This window comes from Necator americanus, chromosome X, assembly GCF_031761385.1.
Source record: "Necator americanus strain Aroian chromosome X, whole genome shotgun sequence".
In the NCBI taxonomy this organism is placed as follows: domain Eukaryota; kingdom Metazoa; phylum Nematoda; class Chromadorea; order Rhabditida; family Ancylostomatidae; genus Necator; species Necator americanus.
Genome location: NC_087376.1, coordinates 10,000,529 through 10,021,732, shown reverse-complemented (window position 1 = coordinate 10,021,732; position 21,204 = coordinate 10,000,529). Strand labels below are relative to the sequence as shown.

The following is a 21,204-nucleotide window of genomic DNA, read 5'->3' as shown; positions in this document are numbered from 1 at the left end:
TCTGGCAAGAAATATCCCTTTTTCAGACATTCGAGAAACTAGAGCTTTGCACCGCACCGCCCAGTTCTTCACAGCTTAGCAGTACGGTTCCAAAAAAGGAGTCGGTTAGTTCAACGTCAACCGAATCTTGACATGGCAGGTCTGAAGGACGAAAATTGCAAAACGAAGTTTTGCCAAGGTCTGTCTATGCTTGTTGGAGTGCGGACCAGGAAAAAATTCAGCGATACGGATTCCTTCACAATGTGCATCCAGGACGCTGCAAGGAAAACGCTTCCAGTTCTACTGAGAAGTTTGCCTTTGCATCTGTACAATTCTGTATGTGTCGCTCGCAGCACTGGCGATTTCAAACAGGAAAAGCGTCTTAGAAGGAAGTTGCGTCATCAGCTGCAAAAAGACCACGAAAAGGAATAGACCACAAAAGCGAAGGAGATTGAAAAGGCGTGGGAGGCTAAGAACCTGCGGAAAACCTATGTTTTTATTAAAGAAGTATAGCGGCAAGATGAAAAGATGTTCTCCAGTCCTCAACACAGCCAGTTTAAAAGCTGTCGGTGGAGCAACTCTTCCAAATTGGCGACCCAGACGGAGGTTCTAGTCTGTATCCAAAAGATGAAAAATGGAAAATCTGGTGGAGACGACGAAAAAAATGAAGAGATGTTCACCTGTCCTCAATACTGCCAGCGGAGTCGCTGGAAGTTTCGGTGTGTATGCAAAAAATCAAGGATGGAAAATCTGGTAAACACGACGGGATTACCGCAGAAATGCTGAAATATCTTCCTCCGTCTGGAATTTGTGAAATGACAAACATCATCCATTCAGTATGGTTAGACGAAAGGATACCTGACTCGTGCAGACACACTATCATAATTCCCGTCCACAAGAAGTTGTTCGTCACGGACCCTAGGAATTATCGAGGAATCTCTTCGCTGCGTGTAATGTACAAGTTTTTTGAGCGGAATATCCTGGACCGAATAATTAAGCATTGTAAAGAAACAACGCGAGACAAGCAAGCTGGTTTTCGTCCTGGTCTACTTTTGACCAGGTGTCCAACGTTAGGAGAGTGGTCGAAATTTGGCAGCGGTACTTGAAGACAATGCCTTTCTGGACTTTGAAGCCGCTTTTGACTCTCCTCATCGAGGCCGCGGTGGTAGAGTACCAGGAAAGTTCCTTCGCTTGCTTGATGACGCGAGTCAACGAAACTGGAGTAAGACAAGGGCAGTGGCAGGACCCTTCCTGTTCAACTTCGTTATCGGCGACATCATGCGAAGAACATTCGATCAGTATCTTGCCGACATCGTTTTCGTACTGCTTTCCGCGAATATAACATCGTCGGCGTACTCGAGATCAGTCAAGGTGCACCATCAAGTGCCCCTTGACTGATCTCGAGTACGCCGACGCCCTGATGTCATATTCGCAGAAAGCAGTACGAAACTTCAACTTGTCGTTAACCTTGCTGGCTGCAGCGGATTATCCTGGACCGAATTATTAAACATCGCGAAGAAACAACGCGCGACGAGCAAGCTAGCTTTCGTCCTGACCGATCTACGATTGACCAGGTGTTAGGAGAGTGATCGAAATCTGGCAGCGGTATTCGAAGCCAGTGCAACTAGCGTTTCTGGACTTTGAAGCCGCGTTCGACTCTCCTCACCGAGGTCGTCTTCTCAACGCGCTCCGCGAAGATGTAGTACCAGGAAAGTTCGTTTGCTTGCTTGATGACATGAATCAACGAACAACTGCTGCAGCTCGTACACCAGCCAGATGTACAACTTCGTTTGAGGTGGCAACAGGGATAAGACAAACACAACAGTGGCAGACCCTTCCTGTTCAATTTCGACGACATTATGCGAAGAACAGTCGACCAGTGTCCTGCCGACATTGTCTCAGCACCATCAGGGTGCCCCTTGACTGATCTCGAGTATGCCGACGATGTTGTTATATTCGCGGAAAGCAGTACGAAACTTCAACATGTTGTCGACCTTGTATCGAAGCTGGCTGCAGCCTATGGACTACATCTACGCCCTGATAAATGCAAGCAGATGTGGATCTCTTCGAGACCTCGAACGGGAATCAGGGTGAACGGACAACCAATTGAACTCGTCGATGAGTTCTGTTATCTGGGCTGAATGTTGAAGAACTCTTTCCTGACTGCCTGGTTCTCTCGAAATTTAGATGGAACAAATCCAAAAACAATCGGAAAATTTTGAAATTTCTCCCATCAAACTTCCAAAAGACGAAGAGGTGAGAAAAAAGGGCGATATGACTGTTTTTTTTTTTTGGGCCAAACCTCCTTCTCTGAAGAAATACCTAAATTTTTTCTGTTGGTCTCCTTATGCCGAAGTTATTCACGATCTCGCACACCTAACAATCTGCACAAATTCTGAGCTTTTTCTGCTATTAATTTCTATTGAATCCGCTTTTAAGCTGCTGTAAACTACAAAAAATTAAATTCTTCACTTTTTAGAAGTGATTTCAAGTTTCTAACTCTTTCGCAAACATTTGTCTCAACCGAGTGTCGAATCTAAGAGGTCTCGTTGTTACACTGGCAACACGTACATTATTACTTACTTACTTAGATGGCCCGTCTTCACTGGACGTGCGGGCCCCAGCATCTCTTCCACTCGTTTGGTTCCCTCGCCATTGTCATCCAAGATGTTCTCAAGTTTCGTTAGTGACGTTGACGAGGTCCTTGTGTCGTATCCAGCTGAGCTCTCAGCTGGTCCATACGTGTAGCGAACACGTAACCCCATCTCGTTGGCTGTCTCCCTCGAAGGCGCTTAGTATCTCTTGGGATCCATTCTAGCGTTCTTTTAGTCCATCTATCGTCGATTCTTCTCATGATGTGACCGACCCATATATGTTTTGCTTTCGATATATATTCAGCTGGGTCGCGAAGACGGGACATTCCTCTTAAGTCGGAGCTGCGAAGACCGGCTAGGTGTTGTGTGCGCCGGTTAAACTTCAGAAGACATCTCTCAAGGGCTCTGTGGGTAGTAAGTAGCTTCCTAGACGTGGCAGCGGTGTCTGCCCACTTCTTCGCTGCGTAACAGAACGCTGGAAGGACTGTCGAGTCGAACAGATGGGCACGGATATCTTGGTCCCTCAGTTGGTCCGTAGCTTCTCAGACGGCTGCGAATGCTGCCCATTCTTCTATTCTATTTTTCTTCGTTTTCCATGTTCATAGAACGTTCGAGGTATACGTATGACAAAATTTTCACGATTTGGTAGCCTTCAAGTTGTACTCCTTCGTCCTCGCAGTACGCGTTTTTCATGAACTGTGTCTTTTTTCTGTTTATTCGCAGTCCTATTCTCTTTCCTACTTCGTTCAATTCGTTGAACATCGTTTCTGCTTCATTAATACTGCTCGAAAAGAGAACGATGTCGTCCGCGAAGGTTTGAGAGAAATCTTCCATCAACACGTACGCCCTTTTCTTCCCAAGAAAGTGATTTCATTGGTCTTCCATTGGTCTGGGATCATTTTTTTGAAGGTAGGATGTCATGCACGCTGATAAGATTACATGAAGTGGGTGGCCACCAGCCTGAAGAAAGTCTGGTGATATAAAATCAAGTCGGCGGGCTGTGCCAGATTTCATGCTCTTGATAGCGACTCGTATTTCCGAAGGGGGAATGCGTGGTGGAGCTTCACCAGTGTGAATGATCGGGCTTGACACAGGAGTTGATGAACGGAAAAGGTTCGAGCTGAACCTCTCCGTAATAATTTCCATATCACGACGAGAAGACGTGCGAGTTCCGTCTTCGCTCAGCAAGGCTGTTAGCGGAATATTATATTCGCAGAGATCTCTGCGTCACTTCTTTAGACTCGTTCTTCTTTGTGCTGCTTCCAGAATCTTCTTCTGCCTGTATTTCAAAAGACCCTCCTGCAACGCTTTTCTGGGGCTAGTGTTTGCTACTAACCGCTCAATGTGCGATGCATTCGGATCAAGCCTCAAAGCCCTTCTTCTTTCTAACAATTCTTTGGTGGTCTTCGAAATTCGATGCAAGTTTGTCGTGCGCGGTTTCGAGGCACGCTCAGCACAGGCTCGTAATCCTCTGAACAGCATCTCGTAGTTTGAGTCCTCCTCGATGTGCCAGTCACCTTGGGACAAGGAGTCCTCGAGTATGCAATCGTCGTAGACGACTTCTTTTCTCCTTCGTTGCCGATAGCAGATGTTCTTTTCCATCTTGTGGCTAAATCGTATTTTTGCACGAAGAAGACGGTGATCAGAACCACTACAAAAGGATGGTACTACTGAGACGTTAAGTAGACAGCACCTCCGGCCGGTGAGTATGTGGTCGATCTCCGCATGAGTCGTGCCATTGGGCGATTCCCATGTCCATCGACCATTATCTTTTTCATGAGAGGAGAGTTCCCGTGAAAGAGGCGATCGGAGGACAACAGCCAGGCGAGACGATTGCCATTTTCATTCCGGTCCCCTAGTCCAAATCTTCCAATCCTGTATTCCTCTTCTGTGGCCTTTCCTAGTTTTACGTTGAAGTCTCCGATAACGAATTTGTAGAGGGACTTCTCGTTGCGGATTACGTCCTCCAGCTCCTCGTAAAACGCATCCAATTCGAATTCTTCAGCTGCTGATGTTGATGAGTAGCAGCTCATGATACTGAGGGATTTTTGGCGCAGAGGACGGAGGCGAAGAATGGCCAGACGAGGTGACAGGATCTCGTGAGAATCGACAAAATGGACGACAGATGGGTGCACAACAAAACCAACACCGCCTACATTTCGCGACGGAGCTTTCTCTCCAGGAATGACGAGTGTACCGTCATTCATCTGCATTCATCTGTCGTACGTCGCTCCTTCTGCACTTGCGTGTGTCGCCTTGGTCCAGAACCAATGATGTCCTGAGCAACCTGAGATTTGATCTCACCGGGCGTTATATCGTCCGCCATCTGAGACGGCAGGGCCCAGTGTGCAGGGTATTGAGGCAGTGAATATGCTGGAGTGGCAAAAAGGCTTTTCCCCAAATTAAGCAGCCCTGCCACGGCGAGCTTAGCTTTCACCACAGGTCGTCGCCCAACCCATATGGATCAGGGAGCCACCTTGAGACATTTTTCAAAGACGGTGGTGAATCTTAGCAGTGGTTTACTCTTAGCTAGGCTTCCGATTACGAGAAGTCGGAATGTCGGATGTGTCGAACTCCTGAGCTTGGGAGACCCCGCCGGAGGACGGACCTCCGCTGTGCATCGCAGTTCGACGCCCAGAATCACCTTCACGCCACTATGAGGCGGTAAACCGTTTTGAACGAACACGTACATTTTCAAAACAAAATATTGGGACTTCCATACCGCCCTACGATTGAAGCTTGATATAATATTTTCTAATCTATGCAATCATTTAATATTATTTTTGTGATATCTTATAATATATGTAATTACCTAATACTACGCAATATTTTCTCGTGGTTATCATGTTATCCTTCATTCACTACTGCACACCGCACACTCGCTTACGACCCCCCCCCCCTCATGGAACTCCCTCCCTTTAGGACCTCCCTGGGAAAATCCCATCACACGTTTGACTCTGGCCGCCCCCGATAGGCGTAATATTAACTTCCTTGTGTGAAAAGACAGAAGAGTGGAAAGACAGCTTCATTAGGTTTCGCGAGCTATACCCAAGATTGCAATTAATGTTTGCTGATGACATTAATAGCTATTATTTCGGCGTTAGGGAGGGTGTAGTGTAGCGGTAAGAGGTTCCGCTTGCTGCACGATCAATCTGAGGTTCGAGTCCGCCATAGCGCTCACCAAGCCATTCATCCCTCCGGGGTCGATAAATTGGTACTGGACTTGTCTGGGAGGATAAAAACACTGACTTGGCACATTGGCTAGCCACCGCAAGTCATTGTATAGGCTAGTTACACGTTCGCGAACCTCAAACGATTCTGATTTGAAGTGAACGTGGGGGTGCATACCAGGGGATTGATTAACGCCAGAAACTTTATCCTTTATCCTTTATTTCGGCGTCATCGCCCTCGTCAGAGCCAGGGGAATTAAAGCCATGAGCAATTTACCTTTCAAACGCCTTATCTCCCTGAAGGAATCTTCCAATGGATCGAATACTCAAAGAAAAACATCGGTACTAATTCTTATCTCAGTTGTAAAAGAGAGTCAGATGCAGAACAGTGACCCTTCAATAAAACTGGATATTTGATTCGGAGGAACTTTTTTTAGGCAACTTTCTATCACTGTATAAAACCTCTAATTCGGAATTTTGTCATGAAAGCTTTCTGAGATCTTATCTTTAAGCACATGTCTCGTTCATTCTCAAGTGAAAGGTAGTGTTTAACAACATCATTATGTAGTTATGTTTGAAAACCGGCGGTCTATGCAGAGCTACCAGACAAAGTGGAACATAGGCAGCGGATTATCAGGACGTTTTGAACATACTGCTTTTGAACTTATAGTTTTTCTTGTTGATTTTTTTCTCGTTAAAAACCACCGGTTTTATTGTTCAAAATTTGTTCTTAGTCTGTCTAATTCGTTGATTTTACGTCAGTTGCAGACAGTAACATATTTCAGGGTATGATCACGTCACACCTACTACGGATCCTGGGCGCATTTTCACTGTCTTCTTTGGCCTCATTGGTATTCCCCTTATGTTTATCACTGCTGCAGATATAGGCAAATTTTTGTCGGAAATAGTTATCAGGTGAGTTGATTAATCCAGTCTCTCATAAGAGCTCTGCAAATATGTCTAAAAAATTGTGCAAGGAGCATTTAAATGCCTAAATCCGAAGGTCATATGCCAAGCTGCTGCAATTTTGGCACTTCGTCGCATCAGTCGTCGAGTTGATGCGAACAAATATGTTCAACGGTGATGTTGACTCCGTGGATTCCTTGTGAGTTCATTTGGAGAAAATCTGGAAAAAGGGAGACAACAGCTATAATCAACTAATTACATTGACAGGCAACTAAAGAAGAAGCGACGAAAATCCGATGAAGAGACGTCCGAAGACGATGAAGATCGTTTGCAGTTGCCTATAGCTTCATATTTTGCTCTTATCATAGGTTATTGTTGCATTGGGAGTTTCCTCTTTAACTCATTCGAAAAGGGACCTATTTGGTCAGTTTCATTTGTTCTTTAGTCAGTTTTCCTTTCTTTTCAAGGTTATGCCAACGACAAGCAATTCACTTTTTTCGTAATGATTCACACTGCAACCTCATTAGTCATTTTCACCCAACCCGTTTCCAAGAGATATTTTGTAGTTAGCTTCTGGCTTTTTTAAGAAGCAACGTCTAGGATTCTGTTGAACAGTTTGTATCTGTGTATTTTACGCTGCAAACATAATTGCTGCAGTACCCACAATTCTCCCGGAGAGACTATAAACTCCAATAGGAAGGAGAGGTTTTTTTCTCAGAGAAGATTCGGATAGCTGTAACAAGCATCGGATGACTACAAAAATAGCGAAATTTGAAATAGCCTTCTCAGAGCTCTGAAAGCAGACGAATTCAGTTAGCCAGCGGACAACAGTTCTTTCCGGAACATGCTATATAAAACGGCCACTCTGATATCGGCAAATGTCATTTGAGGAGTGACTTCAAAATAGAATTATGATGTAGCGACTCCTATTCAGCGATTCTTTGAACCATGCATATTCTTCTCATGAGCGAAACTTTGTGTCTCACCAGCCAGCAAGCAACCTTTCTCGATTTTTTTCGGGAGTAGTTGATATTTTCGAAACTTTCATGTTTTTTAAACTGATTTTGTTGATTTTTGGTTTTGAGAATTGAGCGAATTTACGTTTCGTTCAACCAAATTTACATCTTGAAGAACATAATTGTTTCCTTATGAGATCTTACTTCCAATCAGAAACGTTTTTTTCGCCTGTCTGTTTTCCGCCCTACGTCCATTTTATCTTCCACACATTGCATTAAACACTTCATTGTACTTTACTGTGACGAGCTCAAAAGGAAAGAAGTTAGTATTTATGAAGAGGGATATCTATGAATAGTAAACTTAATTTGGTTCAATAAATGTAAAATGAAGAATAAAGTAAAAACCATCCACCAAATGTTAATTTTGATTTTTTGAGTAAGACTTTCTTTTGCAGGTCTTTCATTCATGGTCTATTTTTTTCCTTTAATACAATCACTACTATTGGACTTGGCAACATCTACGTCAAAAGCCACCTCTACCTAGCTGTGGGTTCTTATTCGCTGTAAATTCTATCTAATTATCTCTAACATCAAAGCCAAGCAAGCCAAGCGCAGAAGCAAATGGAACCTAACAACACTCTATGATTCTTGCCAACATAAAATAGAGCGAGTGCATAGCAGTGCTAGAAGGGTTTCCATGTTGACAATAGAAAAGAGATATTAGTAAATATTGCGCAGGTGTTGTGGAGGTTATCAGACCAGGGCTATCTTCTCTTCTATAGATATGTTGTGTAGGTAGCAAGTACAGTCAAGTCAGATGATACTCCGCAATTTCGATTCGGAAGCACGCAAGTGGTACCTTCATTAGCTCATATGTCGAGGAATTTACTGGATGTCATGCATTTTGTGAGCAACCAACTATGCAACTATGTAACGAGTCATGTTGCTTTGATTTGACTGTATTTGATTTGTTGTTACGCATAATTTCGAAACGCATTCTCCAGCTTCATGCTCAAAGGAGATTGCAGAGAAGAGGTGTCAATAAAAAAGATGTTAATTGTCTACAAATCATACAAATGTACGGATTCATCGTTGGAATTGATTCTTGAACGTAAATTCGCGACTTTTCTATTCAGCTGTTAATGTTGGTATTGAATACATAATATAAGGCTGGTGAAAAATATTGTTGGTGTTTGACCCTGCTTTGAATTGGTATCACTCAGTCAACACTTAACTTTTCTAATCGAAATGAGAACAACCAGAATCTGTGCCCTTGGCTAAAAATATTGTAGGTCAGCTTCGATGGCAGCGTCATTGAAAGACGTAGGACATTCACGACATGCCATAGACTGAAATCATCGTCGTGGAATTTTGTGTACCTACGTGCATTGGTCCTTTAATTAGCTCTTTCCTTGTCCAAAACTGTACTCGTATTCCGGCAGCACTGTGGCCGAGTTTAAATTGACAGAATTTATGACAAAAATCTTGTGTTCACATGTCCTACAAAGCTTTATGAATTTGAAAAGACAGGAAGTTTAGTGTCAAAATGGCTTTTAGAGAAAGATAAAGAATACTCATATTCTTTAAAAAGTACGTAATAAACAGCAGCATCGTATATTAGCAATTCTGTGAGTAAAATTTTTTGTACGTAGGAACCGACATGGTTTTTGTCGATATGTCCAGTATACGGTAGACTTCTTTGCCACTTTCTATCAACAAAATACAGAGACTCATTTTTTCTTCATGTATTCTCCGCTAAAATTCATACAAAAATGTCAAAACAAAATACTGCTCTTGTGTCGTCGGTTTTCCTTCTGAACCATATGTACGTTCAAGCGAACTGCACGCTCGCGTAGTAATCAGTAAACCTTCAAAATTACCTAATCTACGAAAGAGAACTACGAATATGTTATCTTTTGAGAGTGTGGCATGTACATCACGCTTGGAAATTAATTCAAGGCAAAGTACACTATTTTTACGGAACTGAAGGTATTGCCTTCTACAAAATTTTAGTTCTCTCATATATGTTTGATTTGTCATAGATTTACAACCTTTCTGTAGCATATGGTCAACGCATATTTTCATTGTCGTATTGTTTGATTTTACTCATTTATGTGCACTAGTACAAGGTAGTACTGTAATATGAAGCATGAACAGAAGCGTCCTTCTAACTCCGACGCGAACACTCAACAATAATGCTCAGCTCAAACGTTAGTAATTAAACAAGCGCTCTTCTCACCTTCCTATGTAGGTGATCCCACTCTTCACATTTGCAGTGCAGCAGCGGAATATAATGATATAACGTGCAGCTGAGCCTGTGGGAACGTTTAAATGTCGAAGTACGCCAGGCATGAGTTGTCAGATAGGAGCTGCAAGAAGCGATACCTCCAAGAATGTCGAAAAGAGAGGGTAGGCAATAAAGAAGTGAAACATTGCTTGAAGTTCCTTCTCATTTAGGCAACGTATAGATCTGAAAGAATGTCGGTAAGCAGCAGATGCTATTCGAGAGCAAATGATGTCATTGGCTTCTTTTGAATTTTCTGTAAAAATCCACCACCGAGTTCGTAGAATGCGATGAAAACTTGTCCTTATTTGGATTTGGGAGTGCTTGTCCCGGATATAAGCAGGTGGTGGATGATGCCTTTGGCACGCATCGACTGGGTTGATTTTGACCCACTTCTGCCTCAACGAAAGTACAAGTTTAGCAGACGTGATTCTTACACACATTACCAAAATTACGCTTATTATTTTAGGGAGAAGTACTAAGTTTATCAATGTAGTGATTCTTCCTTACAATTTCATGTAGCTCGGTGAAACCTAGTAAACTGATGTTTTAAGGAGTACTTGCTTACTTACTCAGATGGCCCGTCTTCACTGGACGTGCGTGTCCCAGAATCTCTTCTACTCGTTTCGTTCCCTCGCCATTGTCATGCAACATGTTCTCAAGTTTCGTGAGTGACGTTGACGAGGTCCTTGAGCCGTATCCAGCTGAGCTCTCAGCTGGTCCGTCCGTGTAGCGAACACGTCACCCCATCTCGTTGGCTGTCTCCCTCGAGGGCACTTAGCATCTCTTGGGATCCACTCTAGCGTTCTTTTAGTCCATCTATCGTCGATTCTTCTCATGATGTGACCGACCCATCTATGTTTTGCTTTCGATATATATTCCGCTGGGTCGTGAAGACGGGACATTCCTCTTAAGTCGGAGCTGCGAAGACCGGCTAGGTGTTGTGTGCACCGGTTAAACTTCAGAAGACAGCTCTCAAGGGCTCCGTGGGTAGTAAGTAGCTTCCTAGACGTGGCCGTGGTGTCTGCCCACGTCTCCGCTGCGTAACAGAGCGCTGTAAAGACTGTCGAGTCGAACAGGTGGGCTCGAAGATCTTGGTCCGTCAGTTGGTCCGCAGCTTCTCTGACGGCTGCGAATGCTGCCCATGCTGCTCTCATTCTTCTATTCAATTCTTCTTCGTTTTCCATGTTCATAGAACGTCCGAGGTATACGTATGACAAAATTTCCACGATTTGGTAGCCTTCAAGTTGTACTCCTTCGTCCTCGCAGTACGCGTTCTTCATGAACTGTGTCTTTTTTCTGTTTATTCGCAGTCCTATTCTCTTTCCTACTTCGTTCAATTCGTTGAACATCGTTTCTGCTTCATTAATACTGCTCGAAAAGAGAACGATGTCGTCCGCGAAACGAAGGTTTGAGAGAAATCTTTCATCAACACGTATGCCCCTTTCTTCCCAGGAAAGTGATTTCATTATCCATTGCAATGCAGCTGTGAACAGCTTTGACGATATAGTATCGCCTTGTCGTACCCCTTTCCAATGGGTATGGTGAAGGAGCGGCGGAAAAGCTGTATCTTGGTTCATCGATCGTAGCAATTGACTAATGTCCTCACATACGAAGCGTCCACACTTTAATCGACCAGCGCTGACAGTATTGCATTCGTCTCTACACTGTCGAAGACTTTCTCATAGTCGACGAAGGATAGAACAAGGGGCAGGCGGTATTCCTGGCAAACCTCTATGACCCTCGACACGGTCTGGATTGGTCCAAGCAGCCGAACCCCTGACGGAATCGAGCTTGTTCTTGAGACTGGGCTTCATCCAGCGTCCTAGATATGCGCGTGAGGATGATGTTGGTGAATACTTTGTATAACACGCTCAGCAAGCATATCGGACAGTAGTTCCAAAGGTCCTCTCAGTCACCTTTCCTATGGATAAGAATGGTTTGCGAGGTCTTCCACTGGTCTAGCATCCTTTCTTTTTGAAGGTAGGATGTCATGTATGCTGATAAGATTACATGAAGTGGATGGCCACCAGCCTGAAGAAAGTCTGGTGATATAAAATCAAGTCGGCGGGCTGTGCCAGATTTCATGCTCTTGATAGCGACTCGTATTTCCGAAGGGGGAATGCGTGGTGGAGCTTCACCAGTGTGAATGATCGGGCTTGACACAGGAGTTGATGAACGGAAAAGGTTCGAGCTGAACCTCTCCGTAATAATTTCCATATCACGACGAGAAGACGTGCGAGTTCCGTCTTCGCTCAGCAAGGCTGTTAGCGGAATATTATATTCGCAGAGATCTCTGTGTCACTTCTTTAGACTCGTTCTTCTTTGTGCTGCTTCCAGAATCTTCTTCTGCCTGTATTTCAAAAGATCCTCCTGCAACGCTTTTCTGGGGCTAGTGTTTGCTACTAACCGCTCAATGTGCGATGCATTCGGATCAAGCCTCAAAGCCCTTCTTCTTTCTAACAATTCTTTGGTGGTCTTCGAAATTCGATGCAAGTTTGTCGTGCGCGGTTTCGAGGCACGCTCAGCAAAGGTTCGTAATCCTCTGAGCAGCATCTCGTAGTTTGAGTCCTCCTCGATGTGCCAGTCACCTTGGGACAAGGAGTCCTCGAGTATGCAATCGTCGTAGACGACTTCTTTTCTCCTTCGTTGCCGATAGCAGATGTTCTTTTCCATCTTGTGGCTAAGTCGTATTTTTGCACGAAGAAGACGGTGATCAGAACCACTACAAAAGGATGGTACTACTGAGACGTTAAGTAGACAGCACCTCCGGCCGGTGAGTATGTGGTCGATCTCTGCATGAGTCGTGCCATTGGGCGATTCCCATGTCCACAGACGATGATCTTTTTTCATGAAAAGAGAGTTCCCATGAAAGAGGCGAGCGGCGGACAATGGCCCGGCGAGACGATTGCCATTTTCATTCCGGTCCCCTAGTCCAAATCTTCCAATCCTGTATTCCTCTTCTGTGGCCTTTCCTAGTTTTGCGTTGAAGTCTCCGACAACGAATTTGTAGAAAGACTTCTCATTGCGGATTACGTCCTCCAGCTCCTCGTAAAACGCAACCAATTCGGATTCTTCAGCTGCTGATGATACTGATGGGTTACTGGCGCAGAGAGTGGCGAAACAGTGCACATATAGCATATGGGTCATATATCTAAACTTATATAACTTCATTACATAAATCAGATTTTTGCATTTAGCGGCAAAAGTTTGAAGATCACAACTCTTATACAACAATGGAGATTTTTCGTATTACCGCTCAAAAGTAAGAATGTTGATTTGATGTTATTACTAAACGGAAAAAAAAACATTTACTGTTGGAGATAAGGATAAAGTCAGAGCAAAGTAAATTCCACGAGTTGTTGAATAACGATGCTCGCAGTGAATTTCATGTCATGTACAATCCAGCACGGCTGTAGAGACAGATGTTGTGCATAATAGTGCAAAATTTGCTTTTTCTAACTTCTCTAGTTTTTTTTTACCCTAGTTGTGAATAACAGTGAATTTTTTCTCCTATTTCCGAATATCTCCAACTAGATTTTGAGAGATTCAGGATACCCAGAAGAACCAAAATTTGGAGGAAAGAGTTTTCCTTGGTGCTCTATCAAAATATAGCAGCGGACTTCTCAATCTTCCTACCGTAATCTCACAACGAAGAAAAGAACGACATTTCAGATTTTTGCTGCACGTCAAAATGTGTACGATTTCAAACAAAGTCCAATAACTTAGCTCCTATTTCATAAAAGCTAATTCGGCTTAAATAGAATTAAAGAGAGGATTTTCCCCATAACAGTTCATTTTCGCTCCTTTCATTTGGTTTTCGTTCTCTCAAAATCTAGGAGAGAAACAGGTGAAGAAATTGCCAAAATTCCAAAATTTTTTCTCAACTAACTAAGAAATCCAGGGAGTCTCTGAAAGAAGTTACTCAACTGTTTTGCAGTGCAGCCCTTCCTCTACAAAATGTACCATTATTTTTCTTTCTAACTGTTTTTGGTTTGGCTTCAATCGATTCGCAGGGGTGTGCTCCATCAATTGAATAGGGATGGAATTCTTGAAATGTACCACTAAAATGCTTTTTGAAAAAAAACTACCTGCGGCTACGCATTACCAAGGATGAGTCCGAGATAAATGTGCCCCAAGGATATATCATTCTTGACGTGTTTATATTTTCTCGAGAAGTAAAATGATAGTTACATATTCGTAATCTACATACTACTGCGAACAAGTTGTTAACTCTAACATCTATGATTCCACAACTGTGAAGATTTTGAAAAATTGAATAAACTAACATGTTACAACTCCAGGAACAATCGATATCAGTAGCTTGAAAACTACTTTCTTAGAAATTCTGCAAGAAACCTGTTTGTTGTAGAATGTCCTTGTCTCTCGACCTTCTACCTCAACAAGATTTTCTGCTTTTTTTTTGCCGCTGAAGTTATAACTTCGGTGTTTAACATTACTCGCTGTGATTTTTGGTAGTTTGTAAATCGGTAACAAATTCGGTTTGCTTTTCTTTCGGCACAACACAATGGAGAACAGTCTTTGTCATATGAATCGTACCAATTTCTTCTATTATATGTCTCAGCTGCGGTCAGTTTTAAACCTGTAAAGATGAAAACTTTTCATGACATTTTACAAATAGCTCATTTTTCTGAGATTTATCGAAAATTCCTTCAAATATCATGTGGATGTTTTTTTCTGGAAGGGGAGATCTATTGAATTGTATTGATTTCAAAAACTTCTTTTCAAATTTTCATCACAAACTTCTTCAGCCTCTATGGAAGGCTAATGTCATCTAGGCATGCCGACCCATCAGATACTTTAGGTCACACTATTGAGCTATGGCTGCGTTACCAAGAAGATTACTACACTTGAAAAGAATAAAATAACTACAAAGTAGAATGTTGTACCTGCAGAGCGATATTCAAGTATCGCAACTTCAGAACAATTAGCTGTAAAATGTACTAATCAGCAGTTTTTTTTCCCCGTTTTACTAAAATGAACATTCTGCCGGGGATCGAACTCTTGAACATCTGTAGTCAGTGGCAAATGAGAGGAATTGTGTCGTCGAACACAGAGAGCGAATTTTCTTATGTTTTCAACTTATATCTGCATTTATGTATTGAAACACTTCTAATCCCTGCAGTGAGTAGTCTGTGACATCTATATTACACCATTTATTTTTTAATTTATTTATAGCACCATATATTATTGTTTATTATGGCACTACATATGTATTAATACTTACTATATTACTTTATATTACCTTGATTTATTTCTTAAGCATTCAATTTTTTTCTTCAGTTCTAGTTATTATATTATGGTGGGACGTTTTCAACAGGATTTTTCAAGGAGGGGGAACATTGCTTCACGTCTTTTTCTTGTTTCCGTAATAGATTAATTGTAAAGCGAAACTAGTATTGTTCCAAGAAACACTACTTTGGCTGTAAGATTAGCCCGCACACTTTCCCCAATATTGAAGTTTGCTAGAAAAAAAAGAAAGAAATTGGGTTCTCGTAGAAATTGTACATATTCAGCTCTACCATGACATCAGCATGTCTTTCGGTGATTCTATAACCACTTTTGCTGTTTTCATCCAACGACGACTATGTAACTTTTCGCTTTTCAGAACTCTCATGTTTTTGTCTATTAAAATGTTTTAGAATTAACAGCAATAAATTAAATGGGAAACTCCTGGCCTTCCATGAAGTTTTGAAACAATGCCTATTATTTGAACTATATGTACAAGAAGCGAATCTTCCCTAGAGCGTAGAGATAGTTGATATCTTCAAACAGGTCTTCTTTATATTGCCGAATTCAGCTCGTTGTGGTCTATGTGATTATTGGTCTCGCGGTCATCACTGCATCATTGGATCTCTGTTCTTCTACGCTCAAACGAACATTCACTAAGCTTCATTACTTTGGCCGAAAAATACGAGGTGCTAGAAGAGGATTCGCCAATATGAGTGATGACATTCGAGAAGCAATGAGAATCATCGCTGCTCTGAAGAAGACAAGGTACCTGAAAAGCAGTTGTGAATAACATGAATAGACGATTATATTCGTACCACTATCAGGCCAAGCAAGGATCGAATTACCCTGGAAGATCTGAAACGATTCCTTGAAGTTCAAGAACACTTACTGCGGCAGCCCTACGTCCCATGCAATGTTCACATGATGCGATGGATTGAAGATAACGTAGGAGCACAAATGGTCAGCCGTCTTCTCTGTAAAGGATAAAAAATGAAGTAGTTAGCGTTGATCAAGTTCACTAGGATGCGTCAACGTGTTCAAGTTCAATTCAGAATCTTAGATGTTTATGAACTCAGTGCGAACTATAGAAATATTTGCGAGGGCTAACGACGCATGAAATGAGTGTCTCTGCTCTCCAAGAGTCATAGTAATTTCTTACTACAGCATTACACGCACCGTATTAGTTCATGAGGGTGGGCGGGTGTGGTGCATTTGTTACAGGTTCCGCAGAGTATGTGCTGATGAAGTTTCCGAAGCGGTTCTGGACAAACCAAGCGATATCATCCCCTGGATTCCACAAATTGACGTTAGATTTATGTGAAACGTCATGCATCGATTGCCTTTCGCATGTCATATTAATTCACTAGGGATCACATTTGCGTTCATAAAACCTCTACGATTCTGAGCTCAAGGAGAAAGTACTGGCGTAACCCAGAAAGATTAATCAACGCCAACCACTCTATTCCTATCTTTCTGAAAAAGATGCACGAGTATTCGTCGGATTCTCACGACTACATCGACTTCGTGGCTGAAGGAGCATAGTGAGTTGATGTCACAAAGGAGTCGAAATAAGAAAGGCTACCTGCAATAAACGTCACTACCAACACTAAACATGTGTCGTCTTTTAGTTTCACGCACTTGTGAATGTGCTCCTGAAAAAAAAAGAAAAAAATCTCACTTAAAGGGAGTACAAAAAAGTAATTGCATTTCAGTACGCTCAATACCTAGACGACATATCAGTAAACGGCAAAGGCACTCTGAGTCCTGTACCACTTTCACACAAGATGTCGTCAAGTGATCCTATGCTATTTTTCTGAGCCAAAATATCGCCGCTGTGGCTGCAGTGCAATCCCAACGGTGGAATGTGACGAATTTGCGCAATTGTGCAATGCAAATTTTGCTTCGTTATAACTTGGATCGACCGTGTCTATTTTTCAAAGAAAGCTAATATTCGGAGTAAGCACCTGATAATCTACCCGGTGAATAGGTTTCTATTACAAAATTTTTTTTTTGTCAAACCTCGAATCTTGCTGCTACATACATTTACCTTGAGAACGAGTCTCTTCTAATTTTATTTTAAGCGAAAACGGCTCCACAAAACTACGATTGTTGTCTGTATAACATAACATAACATAATTCATACTGATGTTTACACTCTAGCGTATACAAATTACGAGAACGGAGTACAAGAGGATTTTGTCTTGAGCCTTCTCTGTCATGTTTATGTTTTTTTTTCTTCGTGGTTTTCTATGAAATATTTTCTAGAAATTGGAGAACTTGCTAACTTCTCCGCTCAATCCACCCTATTCCGCTTCTTAATAGGCGAGAAATGCATAACAAACTTGTTCTGTACGAGCTCAGTGTTATTTCTGAGGCTTTTTGGAGACGTTTTCTCTTCTTTGAAAATTACTTGAAGTTTACTCTGAACGTTTTATTCTCAAACAAAAGAGAAGCGCCAAAAATTGGAAATTTCTCGTTGATTTCCAGGAACTCAACAACAGTGAACTTTTGATAGTTTTTAAAAACCTGTTCCGAATATTATATGTACCATAACAGTCAAAAACACTTTCTCTGTCAAAAAAAAGCCCAAATCGGTTCAATTGATCGTATCGAATTTCTTAAAACTAATCTTCGCCCACTCCGATGGCGGATATTATCTCATCTTTGGCATGATTAACCAGGGATTCGAAACAGCAATACTTACCAATACTGAGGAATATTTACCTTCCGAATTTTTTAGTGAATAGTCCTATTCAGTCTTCTGACAGTCCGCATTCTAGCATAATCAATTTCATACAAAACTCTTAGTAATTATTAATAATAATAATTAATAATTATTAATAATAGTGGTTATTATAAATAATAACTCTTAATAATTATTAATAATAATTTTTAATATATGTACCTTAGACTTTGATTTCAGCTGTTCTTTTGCTCATCATAACAACGATTTAAACTGCCTTTTTTGAGGAATTAATCTGTCTTCTCTGGAAATGTGTCGGCACTCTCGCCAGAAGAAAATGTCAAACGATCGCCATTCCGAGGTGTGAGTCTGCATGGGGGATCATGCCGGGGCCACGATAATATCTTTAATCGGGGTGGGCGAAGATTAGTTTTAAAAAATTCAATACGATCAATTGAACCGATTTGGGTTTTTTTGACAGAGAGAGTGTTTTTGACTGTTATGGTACATAATTTTTTTTGCAGGTTTTTGAAAACCACCAAAAGTTTATTGTTGTTGAGTTCATAGAAATCAACGAGAAATTCCCAATTTTTGACGCTTCTCCTTTGTTTGAGAATAAAACGTTGAGACTGAACTTCAAGTGATTTCCAAAGAGGAGAAAACGTCTCAAGGTTAATTTGCAAACTTAAAAGTATTCTCTACGTACTCTGATAGAGGGCTAAACTTCGCGAAACACAACTGAAATAAGACGAATCAGAAACTTCAATTCTGAAAACACACCTGCTGCTAATTCAAAAAGCTTCAGAAATGACATTCAGCTTGTATAGAACAAGTTTCCTATGAGAAGTTAGCAGGTTCTCCAATTTTTAGGCCTCCGTATTGCTCCTCGATACAGTATTGACAGTAGTACTGATATATAGTATTGACGAGGATTTATAGTATTGTCAAAAAAAGAATTTTATAATAGAAAACAACTCACCGAGTTGAGGTGTTGATTCCGAATTTATTCTGCCCTAGAAAAATGGACGTAGTTACAAGCAGTTAGTTAAGAATGTTATAAGAAATAGGTAAAAAAACATGAAAATTTGCAAAAATTACGCAAATTCATTGTACTCTACCATTAGGATGGTACTTATATTGTTTGTTAGCGATATTCTTGTCATTGTTTGTATATCAATGATGTATCCAATAATTTTCTACTTCTGCTCAATATGATCTGTTGCCTAGGTTTGCATATGCATTAGAAACCTAATTCAATTCTAACTCCAGTTTTAATTATGTCAATTACAATTAATCACGTCTGCGCTATTTGTTGTACGTGCCTGTGTCAGAACAGTCAAAGACAGCTACTCCAGCTACCCTCTATGGATCCTTTTTTAAAGATGATTACTTCGTTCAATTACACTGTCAGTATTAAAGAACAAAGAGTTTTTGTTGACCGACGCAAACGATTATTTGTTTGCTGCCTATTCACACCCTTAGATGATATGGTCTTCTTTCATTTGTTATAGCAAACGTCAAATGAAGCCAACTTTGAGAGCAGTGTTCACCAAAATTTTCGATCCTGAAGTCTTTCCATTAGTGGGTATGGTTCGGCAAGTTATGAATGCAAATACAAACGAACGCCAGTGAAAGCGAAACAGTCACTAAAAATCGGCAAGCCGATGGGCTCAGTGCACCCAAAATGAAATGAATCAGAGGTGCAAGGGCCGACGAAGCACATCTTTTCTCTTAAGAAATACGGAATCCTTTAGAAGCAGTTTCATTTTATCGCTCATGTTTGTGAAAGACTTGACTTGTCGGGCACACGGAGGCGTCCGATTCCAGGGATTAGAAAATGACGTGAACGCAGGGAACGTGAGCGTGGTGATAGGACACAACTTTGTCGAATACCACCTCCTTTTCTTTTTCTTCTTCTTCATCTCCTCTTCCTCCAACGCTCCTGTGACAGTTCTCAATTGCTGCCAATCCAATATATCGCAAATTTCATGTTTCGAAAAAGAAAAATCGAAAATTAGCCGAGGAACAGTAGGCAAATGTGAAACTCGTTAGCTGACACAAGCGAAGAAACACAAAGCAGTGGAAGAAGCAAATTTGTTGAAATGTTGTTGAAATTCTGGGTATTGAAATATTTCCATTTTTATTCTGTACAATTTTACTCTAAAATCTATGAAATATCTTTAAACGCTGACTAAACGACAAAACACTGTGAAAAAGATAAGGGTCAGTTGCATAGGTCAAATTGCAGAAGAACGACGCAAAAAAAGGAAAAATCAACACTTTTTTTCATGCAATATGACAATGGGACAACGCAGGTTCGATACCAGGTTGAGTCAAATTTTTGCAAAACAGTTAGAAACTTGAAACCACCCCTTAAAGATGAAGAATTCAATTATACATAGTTTTTAGCAGTTTAAAAGTGGATTCTCTGGAATGTAATGTCAGAAAATGCTCAGAATCTAGGACACCGCGAATAACTTCGTCATAAGAGAACCAGAAAAAAAAATCAGGTAATTTTTCAGAGAAGTAGGTTTGCAAAAACAGTCATAGTACTGTTTAATCTAACATCTTAGTCTTTTTGGAATTTTGATAGGACAAAAACAGAAAAAATGACATTTTTCGGCGCGCGAGCAAAAATTGCGATTTTGGCAAGTTTTCCAATCCCACGGCTTTTTAGCAAATCACCCATCTCTCCGGGTAGGGGTGCTAAAGAAAACCTTATGTGCAAAATTTCTCCCTTTCGGAGTACCTGGTTCTCACAAAATTCAAATAAGACAAATCCAAAAAAAAAAAACGGAAAATTTTAGGCTTTCTCACATCGAAATTCCAAAAGGAATAGGAGTAGCCAAAAACAGCGATTAGGCTGATCTTTAGAGCAAACTTTTTTCTTGGAAAAACCTCTTGACATTTCTTGGTCCTCTTAAGACGAATTTATTCGCGATCTTCTAGACCTAACAATGTGCACAGAGTCCGAGCCTTCTTGGTCATTAATTTCCAATAAATCCACTTTTAAAACTACAGGATCGCTAATTCTTCGACAGAAGATGAAAAAGATGCGGATTCGTGTCTTTTTCGCTTTCTGTCGTAGAATTAGCGATCCTACTGTAGAAGCTACGAGGTCTCGTTATTACACTGGCAATACGTTGTACATTTCCAAAACAATATTGGGGCTTCCATACCGCCCTACAACTGAAGCTTGATATAATATTTTTTAATCTATGTAATCATTTAATGTCATTTTTTGTGATATTTTATAATATATGTAATTATCTAATACTACGCAATATTTTCTTATGGTTATCATGTTATCCTTCATTCACTACTGCACACCGCACACTCGCTTACGACCCCCTCTTCATGGAACTCCCTCCCTTTAGGA

General features: G+C 41.2%; 8 protein-coding genes across 11 annotated transcripts; 4 read left to right on the top strand and 4 right to left on the bottom strand.

Moving 5' to 3' along the window:
- Nucleotides 1-132: 132 nt before the first annotated feature.
- On the top strand, nucleotides 133-411 carry RB195_022117 (uncharacterized protein; the record flags this gene model as incomplete). Its single annotated transcript, XM_064209137.1, has 1 exon — nucleotides 133-411. The coding sequence occupies one exon, from the start codon at nucleotides 133-135 to the stop codon at nucleotides 409-411; it is 279 nt and encodes a 92-aa protein (XP_064065018.1).
- Nucleotides 412-1,838: 1,427 nt separating this feature from the next.
- On the top strand, nucleotides 1,839-2,120 carry RB195_022116 (uncharacterized protein; the record flags this gene model as incomplete). The annotated part of the gene is made up of 1 exon (XM_064209136.1): nucleotides 1,839-2,120. The coding sequence occupies one exon, from the start codon at nucleotides 1,839-1,841 to the stop codon at nucleotides 2,118-2,120; it is 282 nt and encodes a 93-aa protein (XP_064065017.1).
- A 542-nt stretch (nucleotides 2,121-2,662) lies between these two features.
- On the bottom strand, nucleotides 2,663-4,175 carry RB195_022115 (uncharacterized protein; the record flags this gene model as incomplete). 2 transcript variants are annotated; one of them, XM_064209135.1, is made up of 3 exons in its annotated part: nucleotides 2,663-3,048; nucleotides 3,641-3,795; nucleotides 3,910-4,175. In XM_064209135.1, 3 exons carry the CDS (start codon nucleotides 4,173-4,175, stop codon nucleotides 2,663-2,665), a joined length of 807 nt encoding a protein of 268 aa, XP_064065015.1. The 2 variants fall into 2 exon arrangements, with proteins under 2 accessions (XP_064065015.1, XP_064065016.1); XM_064209134.1 differs by lacking the exons at nucleotides 2,663-3,048; nucleotides 3,641-3,795 and having other exon boundaries at nucleotides 3,801-4,175.
- A 65-nt stretch (nucleotides 4,176-4,240) lies between these two features.
- On the bottom strand, nucleotides 4,241-4,780 carry RB195_022114 (uncharacterized protein; the record flags this gene model as incomplete). Its single annotated transcript, XM_064209133.1, has 1 exon — nucleotides 4,241-4,780. The coding sequence occupies one exon, from the start codon at nucleotides 4,778-4,780 to the stop codon at nucleotides 4,241-4,243; it is 540 nt and encodes a 179-aa protein (XP_064065014.1).
- A 1,478-nt stretch (nucleotides 4,781-6,258) lies between these two features.
- Nucleotides 6,259-8,562, top strand: RB195_022113 (uncharacterized protein; the record flags this gene model as incomplete). 2 transcript variants are annotated; one of them, XM_064209131.1, is made up of 6 exons in its annotated part: nucleotides 6,259-6,277; nucleotides 6,529-6,658; nucleotides 6,747-6,848; nucleotides 6,917-7,072; nucleotides 8,061-8,151; nucleotides 8,401-8,562. In XM_064209131.1, 6 exons carry the CDS (start codon nucleotides 6,259-6,261, stop codon nucleotides 8,560-8,562), a joined length of 660 nt encoding a protein of 219 aa, XP_064065012.1. The 2 variants fall into 2 exon arrangements, with proteins under 2 accessions (XP_064065012.1, XP_064065013.1); XM_064209132.1 differs by lacking the exons at nucleotides 6,259-6,277; nucleotides 8,401-8,562 and having other exon boundaries at nucleotides 6,606-6,658; nucleotides 8,061-8,172.
- Nucleotides 8,563-10,506: 1,944 nt separating this feature from the next.
- Nucleotides 10,507-11,469, bottom strand: RB195_022112 (uncharacterized protein; the record flags this gene model as incomplete). The annotated part of the gene is made up of 1 exon (XM_064209130.1): nucleotides 10,507-11,469. One exon carries the CDS (start codon nucleotides 11,467-11,469, stop codon nucleotides 10,507-10,509), a length of 963 nt encoding a protein of 320 aa, XP_064065011.1.
- Nucleotides 11,470-12,190: 721 nt separating this feature from the next.
- On the bottom strand, nucleotides 12,191-13,039 carry RB195_022111 (uncharacterized protein; the record flags this gene model as incomplete). The annotated part of the gene is made up of 1 exon (XM_064209129.1): nucleotides 12,191-13,039. The coding sequence occupies one exon, from the start codon at nucleotides 13,037-13,039 to the stop codon at nucleotides 12,191-12,193; it is 849 nt and encodes a 282-aa protein (XP_064065010.1).
- Nucleotides 13,040-14,887: 1,848 nt separating this feature from the next.
- Nucleotides 14,888-16,959, top strand: RB195_022110 (uncharacterized protein; the record flags this gene model as incomplete). Of its 2 annotated transcripts, XM_064209127.1 has the most annotated exons (4): nucleotides 14,888-15,034; nucleotides 15,711-15,907; nucleotides 15,967-16,102; nucleotides 16,855-16,959. In XM_064209127.1, 4 exons carry the CDS (start codon nucleotides 14,888-14,890, stop codon nucleotides 16,957-16,959), a joined length of 585 nt encoding a protein of 194 aa, XP_064065008.1. The 2 variants fall into 2 exon arrangements, with proteins under 2 accessions (XP_064065008.1, XP_064065009.1); XM_064209128.1 differs by lacking the exon at nucleotides 14,888-15,034 and having other exon boundaries at nucleotides 15,852-15,907.
- Nucleotides 16,960-21,204: the final 4,245 nt, after the last annotated feature.